Source organism: Myodes glareolus, chromosome 18 (assembly GCF_982192425.1).
Source record: "Myodes glareolus chromosome 18, mMyoGla1.1, whole genome shotgun sequence".
In the NCBI taxonomy this organism is placed as follows: domain Eukaryota; kingdom Metazoa; phylum Chordata; class Mammalia; order Rodentia; family Cricetidae; genus Myodes; species Myodes glareolus.
In genome coordinates, this window is record NC_142043.1 from 13,150,268 (window position 1) to 13,166,204 (window position 15,937).

Below are 15,937 nucleotides of genomic sequence, written 5' to 3' on the forward strand. Positions count from 1 at the left end.
AGGAAAGAAGTATGCCTTGGTGGGATTGATTCAAGCCTCAACCACTGGCAACAAAGGATAAAGCAGACTGCAAAAAGAAAAAAAAATGCACCTGGCTCTATTAAAAAAAAAAAATTAGGTAAGCCAAACCGTATCTAAAATTGGTTTTTTTTTTCCTTATAGTTGACAAGACCTCTAACTATTCAATACTGAAACAACTCAAGTGAACGTGAGAACAGTGGCCTATAGGGTCTTTTCCAAGACAAGTGACATAAAGTTCTCACTTTAGAATAATGTCACCTGCACTCAAGTCCTAAACCACAAGGACAAAGTGACAGCAAGACTCCCCTGTACTAGGCTTCCCACATTTTCACTTACTGTGCAAGCACAGACGTTAGTTTCGCTTTTCCCTAGATACATTAACTAGCATAGCTGGGATATTATTTTTCTTCGGTTTGGTCAGAATCATGTTTGATATAAATTTTATTAAGTGGTAGTGTATGTAACATTGCATTGTGGGTAGTTGTTTCCTGCTTTAGTCTGGCCACATCCTCGGCTGTCATATGAGCATGTTTCCCACATTCTGTGTAAGTTGTCCCCTTAAAAAAAAAAAAAAAGAAAGAAAGAAAGAAATCTTACAAAAATGACAGCATTCAAGGATGAAGTGCTTTAATAATTACAAGAAAGATAAACACTTTATACAGGTACACTACTGAAGTGTAGATCATCACACTTCAAAGAATAATCCCAGAACAAAAGTGAGCCTCATAGTCAAAGTGCTAATGTCCTGCAGAGCAATGCCCTTAATTGAATCAGTATAAAGCAAAGATTCAAGCAAGAGATTAGAAGAAATAAAAAAGTCCCACAAAGAAATGCCAATAGAGCAAGACACAACAGTGTACAAAGAGGGCTGCATTTCAAACCCACCAGGTACTCGTTAATGAGTACTAACATGACAATATTCCTTAATAAACATTTTACAAAGTTCTTAGTATATAGAAATGTGAAAGCATGAGAAAAGAAAACAAAAAAGCCTGGAGCTAGAGTAGAGATAAGGAAGCAAGGGACAGAAATGGAGGAAGATGAAGAAAAGGAGGGAGAAGGAGGAAAGGAGGGAGGGAGGGGGAGGAAGGGGAAAAAGAGCAGGGAAGAGTGGACTGATTTAAGAGGTTCTCTTTGTATAGCCAATCTGCATATTATGCCATACTCAAAAAGACAGCTGCTAGGAATACACACATGAAATCAGTAACAAGAAAATTGTGGCATTGGGTTTTTTTTTAAATGTTATCTAATTTAAAAATTCATAACAAAGTTCAAAGTAATAAACTATAATTACAACTGAATATGTATTACTGTTTTGTATATAAAGACTTAGGAATTAATTTCTCATAATCATAATTTAAAATATAAAGCTATAATACTTTACCAGCACAGAACAATTTTGTATTTAATAAAAGTCTGATAAGTGCTAGATAAGTTTAAACAGTTAAGCATCAAATCTGAAAAAAAAAATCCCCCCCCAAAAAACCATAAATTACCAAATAACAAATTAAAATAAATTAAGAAAGTTCCTAGCACAAGTTTCATAATCAGAAAATTTAAGTCAGGTGAACATCTAGAGTTTGTTACTCCTTTTCTTACTGTTTTCAATTAAAAGAAGAGAAAAGCAGCAAATATGAGTCTAAATAATCCTTTTTAAAAAGATAGATATTGGCACGGTATTGATAAAGCAACTGAATTAAAACTCAAGCAGTAGTTGATTAACTACTCAACTAACTCAAATGATAACAATAAAGAAATGAATAGTATTTAAAACCTTACTAAACTATCATGTAAAAATTGATAATTTTGAAAAATGCTAAATTGTAAAGTAATAAAGCAAGAAACCAATTTCATGATTTTTAAAAGACTGACTTCAAATCTAACGCTTTACTTCATTGCTGTAGTACTACAATACAGAATTCACAGAATAGACCTGAACTTGCTACTTGCTTCACAGCAACTGCTAACATATTCCCCAGACGGACTGCATGCTAAAGGATTTAAAAAGTCTGTGATCTCCATCTCTGAACACAAGCAAGGCAGACATCTCTATACAGGAGCTCTTTCACCATGGCTTCACTAAGCCAGGCTGGCTCTCCATCACCAGGACCATTTCTAATGAACTGCAGTCAGAATCAAAGGTGACACCACCCATCAGTGCTGTTTTTGGATTTCTACAACAATGTACTATTTGCTCTTGAGAGAGGCCAACTTGAACTGGGAGAAGGATAGGACAATAAGCACACAAATTTAAACCACAAGTGTAACTTCCTTGTTTTTATCCTGCCAGAATTTGATGAGCCTCCTACAGTATAGAGAAGCCATGTTCGGCAGTGTCTCCCCTAGACTTGTGGGATGAGAACCTGCAAAGAGAGATCATGTACCTGGAAGACAGATGAGACAGTGGTAATATTATTTAAATTCATTCAGGTCAATTTGAATAATAAAAGTGTATACACCTTAAGAAATGTTTTAAGAAAAAAAATGTTTTTGTAAAAAAATAGGGCTTAAAAGACCTGAACATTCTAAAAGAAAAGCATTTGTTTTTTATATATAGTTGCCATATATATACATATATATGTATAGTTTCACTAGACAGAGAAAATATCTTCAACTGCAAGTGCTGCTATTACATGTAAATATGGAATAAAGTTCAGAAATTCCACAAATTATGTGGATAAAACCCTCTTTTATTTACTTTGGATAACAGAGATAAAGATCACACTGGCACATTGTATTTATGAAAGAGAATAATAGAGTAACTTTTTTCTCCTCTGCATGAGTAATGACCCAAATGAAAACTTCAATGTAAAATCTGTTTTACAGTAAAGTATACGTCTCGCCTCAAAATCAGACAACAGAATGTATTTCTGTGGTTTTGTCATTAAAGGTTCATTCTGGAAAAAAGTTCTAGACATTTGAGAAACAAGGGGTTAAAATCATTCCTATATCCTTCTAGTGTGTGTAGAAAAAAATTTAAAGAATCTTATGAACATGATTTCATTGATAAGGAACAAAGACAGATACTGAGTTATGTTGGGATGAGCAGACACAGGGTATTTTACTTCTATCACCTCGTGAGTCACTCCCCCTTGCCCCCATTGTACACCCCAAAAAATTTTTTGGGCTTCCCCATCCCCACCCACCATTTCAGTCATCTATTTCATGCCACTCCTGGTTACCATCACACTAGTAAGAAATCTAACATGCAAATTCAGAGTGGCGTGGATAAATGGCAAAAAATGCCTAGGAAATTGGTCTGCTCGCCTTTATAATGTTTGTTGAAAAATCCTCCATCGCTCCCAACTGATGAAAACAGGAAGCTCTATTCATAAATGTGAAACTCACTGCCTATGATATATAATCATCCTAACAAGAAAATGAGCTCTATACATACATGTCCAAGAGGGCAAAAGAAGAGATAGTTTGCCAAAGATGGTTTCAATTTTCTTCTGAATCAGAATTAGCAAATCGAGACGACTAACATACTCTGTCTGTGCATTACTCCTTACTACACACAGCATTTTGTAATTTATTTCAAAGCTTCCATTATAAACAACAGAAAAAATACAGTTTCTGTTAACCCACTCTATTCTGAGCTTGTAAAATGCAGTGCTGAGCTGTGGAAGCTACTGAGTATTTCACTATATATTGTAGAAGATCTGCAATCCAAAATCCTGTGAAAGTCGATGAGCAAGCTGACTAAAGAATTCTACAAAACACATTTCTGTGAAAGACAAATTCCAATCATACAGAAAACTAACATTATTCCAACAAACTATCCTGTAGTTCTTAATATTTGTTTTTTTAAGATCTTCAAAGTAGCCATGAGATGATAGTAAAAATAACATAAATGATACTAATTACATTTAATCCTTATGGTAAGAGCCACCACCTAATAAAAATCAACTAGACAGCCATGATTTAATATTTGTAAAGGAATCCCCAGGCTAACACTTTTGTGACAGCCAATTACAGTCAATCCCAGCAAGAAGTTTGCAAGCAGAGCTTTGGAAAGGTAAACTTTTTTACAATGAGTTACAGATTCACAAGTTTAGGAAGACAAGCAAAAGGGAAACAGAAGGGATCAGTCACCCTGGTAAACCTGAAGCAGCTCTGCATGTGACACAATCCCAAGATGTAAATTACTGTAAATCAGCACTGTTGTTCAGAACGTCACAGGCTGGCTTGAGTCAATTTTGTTCACTTTTCCATAGACATAATAATGAAGAAAAAGGAGGGGGTAGAGAGGAGAGAAGAAAAAAAGCAGAGGGAAGGCGGGAGAGGGGAGGTGGGAGAAAGGAAATCCTTAGCTGCAGAGTTCTGTTCTCCAAATGCTTAACCTTACAGGAGTGTGGGCTCCTTCAGCATTTGTATTCTATCCAAATCCTCATGAGTCACAAAAATTAAAAAGCTATATCCTTCTGGATGCCAGGAAGGCCTTACCACAAGCCTTTTGTCAGAGAGAGAGAGAGGGAGAGGGAGAGGGAGAGAGAGAGAGAGAGAGAGAGAGAGAGAGAGAGAACGGGGAGGAGAGAGAGAGAATAAGCAAAAAGACAGAAAGGGAGAGGAAGAGAGAAGAGAAAGGAGGGAGGGGTAAGAAGGAAAAAGATTGAGAAAGAGGGAGGGGGGAGAGAAAGCAAGGGGGAAAGCCACAGTGGTAGGCAGTCCCACTTTCTTTTGAGTACTGTGAGGTCACAAACCACATGATTCTGTCTCTCCAGTAATAGTGCTTGCAAAAAATAGGAGTTTTAAAGCTTTTGCTTTTTTGGATTGTGTGAATGCTTCATTCGCCTCACAAACAACCACAGAACCACAAGTGCGGTGCAAACTTTCTCCAGGAGGACAGCAAGAAGTCTTTGGTTTTTAAATGGTTAATCTCCGCAGGTCACTACCAGCCACCGAGACCAACCGAGTCAGTGAGTGCCCTAACCACAGTCTATGCAGTAATAGTAGGTCCTTCAAATATTTGCTCATTCTTTTCTGTTTTGTTTCCTTGCTTTTCACATGTTACCAGATACATAATTTCTTGACAGAAAAAAATAAATATAAAGTCTATGTACTCCGGGCATACTGTACAACTAAAACAAGGACTGGGTATGGTTTGTGTTTTCAGTCTAAGGCTGCAAGCAGTATTTACAAGAGAGGGCACAAGCTCTATCTGGAAGAAAAAGGAGGGACTATGGCATCAAACAGCCTCTTCAGCACAGTGACAGCATGCCAGCAGAACTTCTTCTGGGGTAAGTGTCACCATGTTTTCATCCTGTTCTCTATGAACCTGTTGAGCATAAAGGGCCGTCTTAGACGAGCTGCTGGCTTTCCTAGGTCCTAGCATGTTAAAGATCATGATGATGCTATTTTGCTGCACTACAAATTGAAAAACGAAATTGCTGTAAATATTTGCACTTGGTTTGTGTAACTAACTCTCAGGCTAATGGCTTGAAATCGACAAAATTAAATGCGCTCATGTTAATCAAAATGTTTTCCAGAGTGACAGAAACAAAGATGTTAAAAACAGTAAAAGCTTAAAATCCTCATGAACTTCACTAGAATAAACTGGATGCTGAATTAATCAAAGGATTGTTAAGTTATTGACTCGGCAGTTCCCAATATTGAAACAAATTTTAAAAAGGAAGCAATTTTTACAAAATAGCAGACCACAGAATTATCGAAACATTATGGTCTAGTGTGTATAACACAGAAATAAAGCTGGAGGAAAGTTAACATTTAGAGCAGTTCCACTGAGAGAATTCTCTTTACTGTCTGAAACTGTGCCCTCAGATATCTCTCTAAGCTTCTTTCTAAACTGTTTTCTGTGACTGAGACAAGACATTCAGCTAGAACAGAAGCATTCTCAGGACATCAGAGCTGTTCTGAAAAGATCTCCAGTAGCTCAGGACACAGAGTGTTTAAATCTTTACTCTACATGAAACGACAATCTCCTAAGTAATTCTAATTTTATATTTACATGCTATTACTCCCACACAGAACTCGTTGCAAACATACAGCAAACACTGAAACCTCTAAGATTCTTCTGAGCACATTCTTAGACCTACCAAAATGAATACCGTTTTTTAGTCTCATGAAAAATAAACTTCACAAGGATACCCTGAAGGATTTAAAAGAGCCATGCCGACGAAATCATGCTAGACTTTTTAAAATAAAACAAACGTAATGCAGTCTCTTAATACTGAGTTTCCAGTGAGTGCTGATACAGATATGTAAATGACTTCAATCCTGACCAACTGTCATGGGATTGTAGGAAAATGTTCACTTACATGATTCTCTTTATGATATCCAACATGTCCCAACTACACGGCAGATTTTAAAGACTGGTCTTTTAGCCTTTAAACAAATCCTTTGCTTGTGTACCCATATGAACTTAGCTGCAGAATTTTCAAACTAGCGATTGGAGTTCCCATTACTCCTCCTCCTTCACACATCTTAACTGGCTCCTACAAGAGGATCGTCTTAAGTTAAAGAGAAATAAGTAAACCTGAGAATGGGAAAGGGGTTCTCTTAAAGGGTAAAAAAAATACTTCATGTTTTTATTTTTAAAATATATGAAATTGTTGTAATGACTCCCATAGTAGCCAAAAGAAAGGCCACCTCAGTTACAATATACGCAATGCAATAATCATAGATTATTTTATAATTTTAATAGTGAGCATAAGCATTACTTTAAAAAAATCTCTGCTTTTGGAAGCAGAAAGTAGCTACAACTAGATTGCATTATATCAGTATACTCCATATTATAAGTACAGTTCTCACAGGAGAATATTTGTTTGTAGTAACTAAGAGACAAAAAAAAAGGAAAAAACAATGCTAAATGCTAAAGCTATTGTTACGAAGGATTACTCAGGCAGGCACAGCAAGCAATTAGGAACATTCAGCACTGGAGGCAGAACTGTCCCAAAGAACACACTGTATAAACTTTTATCCTACAGGGATGGCAGTGGGTCTTAATGACTATTCTAAATTAAAATTTCCAAGACCTGACCAAGTTTAAAAGACAGTCAAAGTCATCTTCTTCAGCATGCAGCACCTTTTCACACTATAGCCAGTCTTTCTCTTCTGGAAGGTGACTCTCACCTTCCCTACCTCCCCCTCCTCCAGACAGTACCTTAGGAAAGGCTAGAGAGCTTAACGTGAACCTACTACACCAGACTAATTACAGGTGAGGGGTGGACAATCGTTCCAGGTTATCATCACATCGCATGTCTCTCTGTTCCACAATGTATGTGAAGGCTAAAACCTCTCTTCATGGTTAAGTTCTTATAGTGCTCAACATAGCCACCTAACGCAGTGTCCTAAGTACATGTGCCAATTTTGTAGATGCTTATAGTCTGGGTAAGGGACAAGGCGTGCACTTATGATTATCTCACCTCAGTCATGAGGAGGGAAGGAGTGCAAGGAAGCAGCAGACAGCGGGAGAGCCGCAGTCAGTGTCCTTGATCTCTGCCCTTTAATCAAGGTTTTCAATCTGTGCTACTTGAAATCATTACTTATTATGAATAAATCCTGTTGAAACAGCAGATTGACTCAACAAGTATCTCACCATTAGGAACTGGCTTGTGAAATCACATAAGTTAGCTGATTACATTTCTACACATAATCCTTCTAACAGACCAAAGTCACTGATAGCACATAATGTGTAAACAGTCGTTTCCAAAACAATAGTTGTGGTCTGTATCAACAATAGTCATTTTGTAGTTTCAAGATTCCCTAGTGACCAAGTTTTTCAACTTGTTTCACAAATAATAGAGATAAATTTGATAAACCAAAGAGAAGAACTAAAAAGAATGAACATGGACAGCTACTCTAATATTTAGTAAAAGCTAAAACTGCCAAGTGATACCCAAAGAGACTACCATGTATTTTAGTAAATGAATCCACTTTAGAAGATTAATACAGATTTCACTTTTTAAATAATAAAGATTCGCTTTGAAATGTAAATGAAATTTTAGAAAAAGATCCGTTAAGTCTGAATAAGCTTCCTGGTAGTTTCTAAATCACAAAAAAGGCATGAAATATACAAATTACATTATAATATATTTTAATTATTTTAATAAAAGAAAAATGATTTATTCAATTACACCCTTCAAGCTAATAATCACTGATGGTCGGACTTGCTTCAGTCAGTCTAAGTTAAACTCTGTAAGGTAGAAATGTTCCAGCTCATTAAAAGAAGACTGAATACTGAAATATACAATGGTTAAGCAAACTGGGGGGTGGGAGCTGACTCATGGAGGGGACTAAGATGTTATCAAGAACACAGAATTAATCTTTATTGAATAGAACCATTCACAAATCAAATCTCACTGTACTTCAATACTTTCAGGCAGCGCTAATCAATTACAAACCTCTACTGCTTCAGAGCTCATGTGCTTTCAATTTTACACATTGGTGGTCCGCAAGTACTAGACTGGGTTAAGTTAAGACATTCTGTATCACAACTTTTTTAAAAAAAATATTCATCTAGAGGGCTTTCTCCCCACCCCTCAAGAGCTGCTTGCATGAAAACTGTGGTAATATTTTTATACTGTGCTTCCTTGTTAAAGCAAAAGGTTAGGGGTTACCCAAATACCTCAACTGTATATATATTTAAAAAAAAAAAAAGAAAAGGTAAGTATTCATATCAAAACTCCAATGGGACTGGATTCTTTATTTCTGCATTTCCGATGATTAATGAAGCCCCCGCACACACTTGGAAACTGACAGCAGAACAAAGGGACATCTCAAAGTCCTCTCCACGCCATATGTGTGCAGACGTTCATGCTGTTTCAGACTCGTGCAGGACACTAGTGTCCGGCAAGTCTAGGGCAGCAGCAAAGCCGTGCAGGTCCATCACAGGCATTAAGACTGTAAATGCTATCGAGCAAGTCTGTAGAGACATGTTTATATAAACGGTTCACTGAAACGGTAAACCTCTGCAGTGTCTTTCCAAAAAATATTACATATGTGGCCAAATAAATGCCATCAATCCAAGGTGACAGAAATCCTATGGCAGAAGCTAAAACCATGGTTGTGACAATGCATGACTATTTCTCACAGTTGGCGAGACCTGTCATTAAATGGACACCGGCCAACCCAAAGCTAGTTTAGGCAGAGACTTCCTAACAGGTTACCTTAATGAATTTTTTTTCCCTCTCCTATACCAATGAACCAAACTTGTATAACTCCAATTCAAGATTTAAAATAGTAAAAACCAAAACCAGCACTAAGCTCCTATATTTAAAAAAAAAAAATTGTAAGCTTCAATACTTGATATTTTCTAAACAGTAAAATATTCTAATTATCTCAAGTGTATAAAATGTTTAATGATTTTAAAATGGATCTTTATAAAGTTTTATACATGATTTATACACCTTAAAATAACCTCTTATCATTTCAAAAGGACAACAGTATTTACTGGAGATGAATTCTGATTAATGTGTTACAATTCATATAAAATGGGGAAACTCTATACCTTATTCAAAGGGAGTTTTCTTGCAATTTTAACCACAGTTAACCACAAACTTTTGTCCATTCAACAGAAAACACAAATAAAACAGACCATATAACTTTTTAAGACATCTATAGCAGCCTCTAGATGAAATGTTCCCTTATTATGCTGTTTATAATATCTCCAGCTTACACAGAATTCTTAGGAATTTCCTCCCCATATAGTACTATTAAGGTCAAGGGATTCAAAGTTTGCAGCACTGTTGAATGGATGTGAGAAACACCCTATAAAACATTTCAAGCTCGTGCTATTATTAAACAGGAGTTAATTCTAAAGCCTATTTTTTCATAAGCATATTTTCCCCTAGAAACAGAAACTGTAGCCCTTATTGTAATGTTCCCAAATGAGATGAACTACAGAACTCAGTTTAAAGGCTAGTTGCTATGAAAGTACTTAATATTCCTACAGAAAGAAAAATGTGTTAAATGTGCTATTCATTCTCTTCCTATAAATATTCTAAATTGTTATTAATACTCAAAAATTCAACATATAGGAGCTAGGAGTGTAGCTTAGTAATGAAATATTTGCCCCACAAACCCAATGACCACAGTTAAATCCTTAGCAACAAAAACTTAAAATGATAATTTTTAAATCCAATATACATCCAAGGAACAAAAATCATAAACATGTAAGGATGGCTGCTGCAAATACAGTAAGTGATAATTAACCATGTTTAAATTCTTTAAGTCTATTGTTTAGAAGAAAAAGAAATTATTGACAGATAGACATAACACAATTTTTGTAATGCTGAAGTGTGTTAAAAATTATTATGTTAATTTTAGAAAATTTACTAAGTTAATATTCTTGTTAATATAATTTTTGAAAACTACTTTAAAAATTTTGTGAATGCTACTAATCCTACTGTCATTTCTCTTCAGAAATTATACGACAGAGTGATGTTAAACTAAAGGCATTCTCAACAAGATAGATCTAAATAATCTATGTAATGCAATTAATTTTGACTACAAAGTCAAATAGATTAATTTTATCATACTTGCTTCTCAGTAACATTAACTTTGGTACACGAAGGATGTATGTTGGATCATTACACCACCAACTATAAACATATATTTACATAAAAGATTAAGTTAAAACTCCAAAAGCTTAAATACACATTTATAGGTCCCCTTAAAATTACATGAGACTTGAGCGTGCCAAACCATTATTTATGTATTCCTTATGGTCAGCTATCTCACAACTAAATTTATTTTGTGGTTCAATAAAAGCAAAAAGTAAATAAAGGGAAAACACTAGCCAAAACCAAATAACAATTACCAATAAAGTTTTAAAAAACATATGTATACACAGGCTTTCTTTGTAAAAATTATAATAATGATGCTGTGGTATTCCACAACCTTTATATGGACACAGACATATTTTTTACTGAAACAAAATACCTGCCACATATATCCAACTTTAATTCCTTCTGGCTATTAGTCTGATTTTAAACTTTTATATATAGTATACACATGTGTATATACACTAATGACTATGAAACTTGAAATAATGATTATAAAGCAAGAAAAATAACTATAAATTATATAACTAAGTGTCTGTTTGTATCTTCTGGGAAAAAATACTTTCTACACTGACAATACTTTGTACACTGCAAAAAAAGTCAATCTGTAAAATAAAAATAAAAATTAGGCATCTATGAAGAAACATACTAACAAACACTATTATGTTTATAAAATCCAAAGACATTATTTTCCAGTTATAAATCCAAATAGTCATTGATAATAGTAAAAAACATTCATTTCAGTATACACATGCAAATGTGAGCATTATCAATCTGCTGAGGGGTCCTTATTTATGGCTATCATAGCTTGGCACTACACATCTACATCACTCACTGCCCATATAACCTGGGTAAGTCATTAAAGCACTAAACTTTTATTTCTGCTATTTATCAATAACAACTGCAATTTTCTTTATAAATTTCTGTACTGAACTTCTCAACTTCAGAATAAATTCCAAAGTTGTTCTTTAAGTGAAAAGTGATATTCTTTAATAAATATTTAGTAATAATCATTATTTCTAATACATAATTTAGAATTATTTCAATGAATCTGAACAGAAAATAGTCCATCAGGCCCACTCTATTCTAATCAGTAACAATGCACATTATGTAGTCAGTGCTACAGCCTCCACTTCATCACTGTAACTAGACCCCAGAGCACAGACGCCTGGGCATCAAGAGGGGAAGGTAAAGACTCTCTTAGATATTTTATGTAAAAATATCTTTTAAAAGTTTTGGGTTTTGTAGTTTTTGTTTTTTGTGGAGGGGGAACTTGGGGAAGCTTCTTGTTTGGTTGTTTATTTGAGCAAACAATTCTTACTTTGTTTCCCAGACTTCTACCATACAAGAGTTATATACAACAATAGTACAGCACACAGAAAAAAATTTACGGTAACAATCCACATTATATAAATCAGTTTTCTATGAACCTCGTACCAAACCATAAATGTATGTCAGGGCTAGGGATAGAGCCTTTGCCACATGTTCAAGGTCCTGGGTTCCTTCCCCAGCACAATTTTCCTTTAAAAAGGAGAGAGAAAATAAAATATATGCAAGCATTTCCTGACAAGGCCCCAAACACTCAGGGGTGTTATGAGAAGCCTATGAGAAACCCCACTCCACAGCTGTGCCCCAACAGCAGACAGCTGAGTACAAAGGATAAGTGAGTAAAATTAAGGTTTACTGTCATGAAACTTGTAAACCTTTATGTGATTCAGCTTTTGAAAAAAAAAGCATTAAAATTTTGCTAGTCATCTTAGAAAAACTAAAGTACATATGCACGTGCACACACATAATATTTAAGGAAACAATTAGATAAACACTACTTTTTTAAAACTGTATTACAGCACATTAGTAAAGCAATATAAATAGAAAAATCAGTGTAATCCAACTTTTGATGATTAATCCACACCAGAAACTACTTCCTTACATGCTCATGAGCGCCAGGATTCAAACAAAATTCTCTACACTCTCACACTTGGTGAAATTAAACACACATACATGTGGCACACATATCCTATCTCTGCCTCGATAATTTAGGAAGAAATTTAATTTCTAAAACTTTTTACCACTCGCATCCACCTCATTTTAGAAATCTTATTATCTAAAGTAGATATGAATAAGAAGCATTCTCAAATGAACTTGACTCTAGATTCACTGGTCAAGTTTCTTATGGCACACAAAGCACATGACAAAAGAGCTGAGTGCTCCAGTGTTCAGAGGAAAAGGCCCTTGGCAATATATTTTAATTATCAATCACCTAGACAGCTTTAAAGCAACCAGCGACTAAAAGTCTTATTTTTATATTTATATGCATTTTTAATCTATCAAAATATTCTTATCTAGCAAACCTTCTTAAATAGAGCAAAATATTTGTCTTAAATTGCTAAATTACTTATTAAATGGTTAAATCTCTCATATAACTGATAAATTCTTACTGAGATGAACCCAATGTATTTTCTTGGCATGAAATTTGCGTACTCCCACAAAAAACATAACACTAAATTTTGGCCTAAGTGTTTATATAAAGTAAGTATATTATATGTACAAAAAGATAAAATTTCCATAATAAAACTTCACTAAAACATGAAATTTAAGTTTCTATTTACTTTTATGCAGATACATGATCAGTAATTTTTAATGCAGAAATACCTAATACCATCACTGCTGCTTCCTTAAAGGAAACAATGAAGAGAAATGCCCTTATTCATTCTCATAAACTGACAGATATTTTTTGAAAAGTTGCTATAAAAATAAGACCCGAAAAGTCATTCTCAAAGCATCTGAAAAAAACAAAAATATACAAACTAGATCATGTAAGTACTTAAGAAGAACGAGAAACACTTTGAACATAAGAAATATACATATACTTTATAAACAAAAGTTTACTTGAGCAGTTTAAACAGCAAGCTTTAATTTGAACAGAACCACCCAATGGGCACAGAGCTTTCTCCTATACTTGTTTAGGAAAGAAGTTCTAACATCTAAAGCCATCACTATAATATGTGTTAACTTCTTTAATCCCAGAACTACCAATCTTTCTAAACCCTATGGGAAGGCTTGGCCAAAGCATTTTCCCACCCATACCTCTTCCTTATCCATTACGGTCTATCTTCGGCACTTGAGGAGACAGAAAGGCTCCAAAATTCCAGCTACATTTAAAAGAACTGAGTCAACCATGCAGGCCTGCTTTAAAATCACCCGCTTCTAGAGGGCAAGAAAATCTTGGTTTTTAAAGCTGATGCTTCCACACATAGAAGGCAAGTTTAGTCAGTTCCTGGCTACACCATAACCATGTGCTGCAGAAGCTCAAGGGCACCCAAAACAACGGGCTACCTGTTCCAGCCAGGCCGAGGAATGTATCCAAATCATTTTTATTGACTTAACCTTTACAGGAATGCTACATATCCTCAGAGCAAAACATTTTGAATGTATTTATAATATGATACACTTCTGAAAAGCCATGAAAAAGAAAGCTAGAAACAAATCTAGACAGCTCTCCACCCTTGGTTGTTAGGAGTTTATTTTTATTTTAAACATTATCAGTGGACCTAAATACGAAATAAGTCTTTTTGGGAAAACTTACTTTGGCACAACTTTCTGTAGAAATAAAATTTGTTTCAGAGTAAAGAAGGTGCACTTAAGTAAATTCTAACTTTAAGAAATACAACTCCTAACTTGACAATGATCGACAAATTTTAACAAATTCTAAAGGTTCTTTTCACACTCTAATACACATGCATGATGAAAACGACACATGAATCACACTAAAACTTACAGAATGTAGTCCTCACTGAATGAACTAAAAGCTCTACTCTAGTTACGTTCTGGGGATTTACAGAGAAAGTTCTGTGGAGCCTATCTCTCTAGCTCCCTATGCATGGTCCTTTACAAACGGCAGCAGCAGCTAATGCCTGCATTAGCTACATTTGCCAAATAATAATTTACAATATTATGCTTCCTCACATTATGTTCCATCATTAGTTAACTTGAACCTCACCTCTCAAAAAGTTCTACTTTCACTGCAGATCGTTCTTTTAAAAATGCAAACAAATTTTGAGCATTTCCAGATGTAGCGGACGCGCGCGCGCGTGCGCGCACACACACACACATCACAGACAAATTCTCAAAGAATTCTAAATAACAGCATAATAAAACTAGACTCACTGCTTACTACCTCAACGAACATCTGTGTGTTTAAAACAAGAGCTGACAGGAACATGTCTCCAGTGAAGCAGTGAACGGTAGTTACCAGCACAGGCTGCAGGTAGCCGCCAGAAGGTAAAACAGCAGCATATTTCAGGAGCTGGCAAGATTCTGCTGAACCGGGCTTTCTGAAGCTCTGGCAGCTATTGAGCGTACAAGAATAAAGACATAGTGCTATTTACTTTTTCAAACCGTTAACTTACTTTTAATCCCAGGTAATATAACTTGAATTCAACTACATTATTTTCATCTTGTCATAAATATTTTATATAAAATGCCTAAACATGCATGAGACTATGCTCATTGAAAATCAAAATCATTTATATGCAGTCTACTTCTCTGCAGTAGGGTTGAGACACAGTGACACATGGGAGGTGGTGAGAGTGAAAATCTTGAGGAAGGATCTTCTACAACCCTCAAAACGAGGGCTAACCTGGATGCTCCCTTGTGCTGTGTTTGCCCCACCCAGGGCCTGGTGCCACCAGAGAGGAACTCGTTATACGTCATTGCATAAACAATGTGCTAAGCTGTATAACAGAAAACACAAAATTACACTAATACAGGAATAAAATGCTCAAGGAAGAATATATATATGTGTATATACATATATATACATATATATATATGCATGCTTAGGGCATGCTTTATATTTGCTTTATAGAAAGGATTATCTTGAGAAAAACACAATAAGAAAATAAGTATAATCACTTTACACTCTAACCAACTGTTATTCTGAGAAGGTGCATGGAGTTCACAAGGTTGGGTATTTACAGAAACTATCATGCAAAGTAAACTAAGTAGCCTTACAATATATATAGTGCTCCATTAAATGTTCCCAGAGTGACTGTGGTCCAATGGCACCAAATCTGGTTTATCAACAGCCAGCCATGGTGCTTTTTTAAACAAAGACAACACAACTCCCTCTCCTTCCTCCATAAATTAAAATGTAAGAGTCACTGGCTAACAAATTTATGTTCATAAATAAGCTAAAGCCAGGATGAACATGCAAAACATTCACTGAAAAACTGCCTCCTCACCCAAAAATAATTTTTCTTGTAAAGTTTGTTTACAATAAAACATTACAGTTTCTTTTTTTTCTCTTTTCCTAACAGATTTTGGACTATAGCTGTTTGTAACCATAGGTAATTTTAAAGAGAAAATAGACACAGAAACAACTTAGTAAAATG

At 35.1% G+C, this 15,937-nt stretch overlaps 2 protein-coding genes across 3 annotated transcripts in view; one reads left to right on the forward strand and one right to left on the reverse strand.

Moving 5' to 3' along the window:
- The window catches only part of Supt3h (SPT3 homolog, SAGA and STAGA complex component), a 351,815-nt gene that overhangs the window by 307,749 nt on the left and 28,129 nt on the right, over window positions 1–15,937 (reverse strand). The window lies entirely within an intron of this gene.
- The window catches only part of Runx2 (RUNX family transcription factor 2), a 312,262-nt gene continuing 301,155 nt past the window's right edge, over window positions 4,831–15,937 (forward strand). The window contains exon 1 of the mRNA XM_048445223.3: window positions 4,831–5,261. Within this exon, the coding sequence (XP_048301180.3) occupies window positions 4,892–5,261 (370 nt within the window). The 5' untranslated portion in view covers window positions 4,831–4,891. The remainder of the gene's footprint in view (window positions 5,262–15,937) is intronic.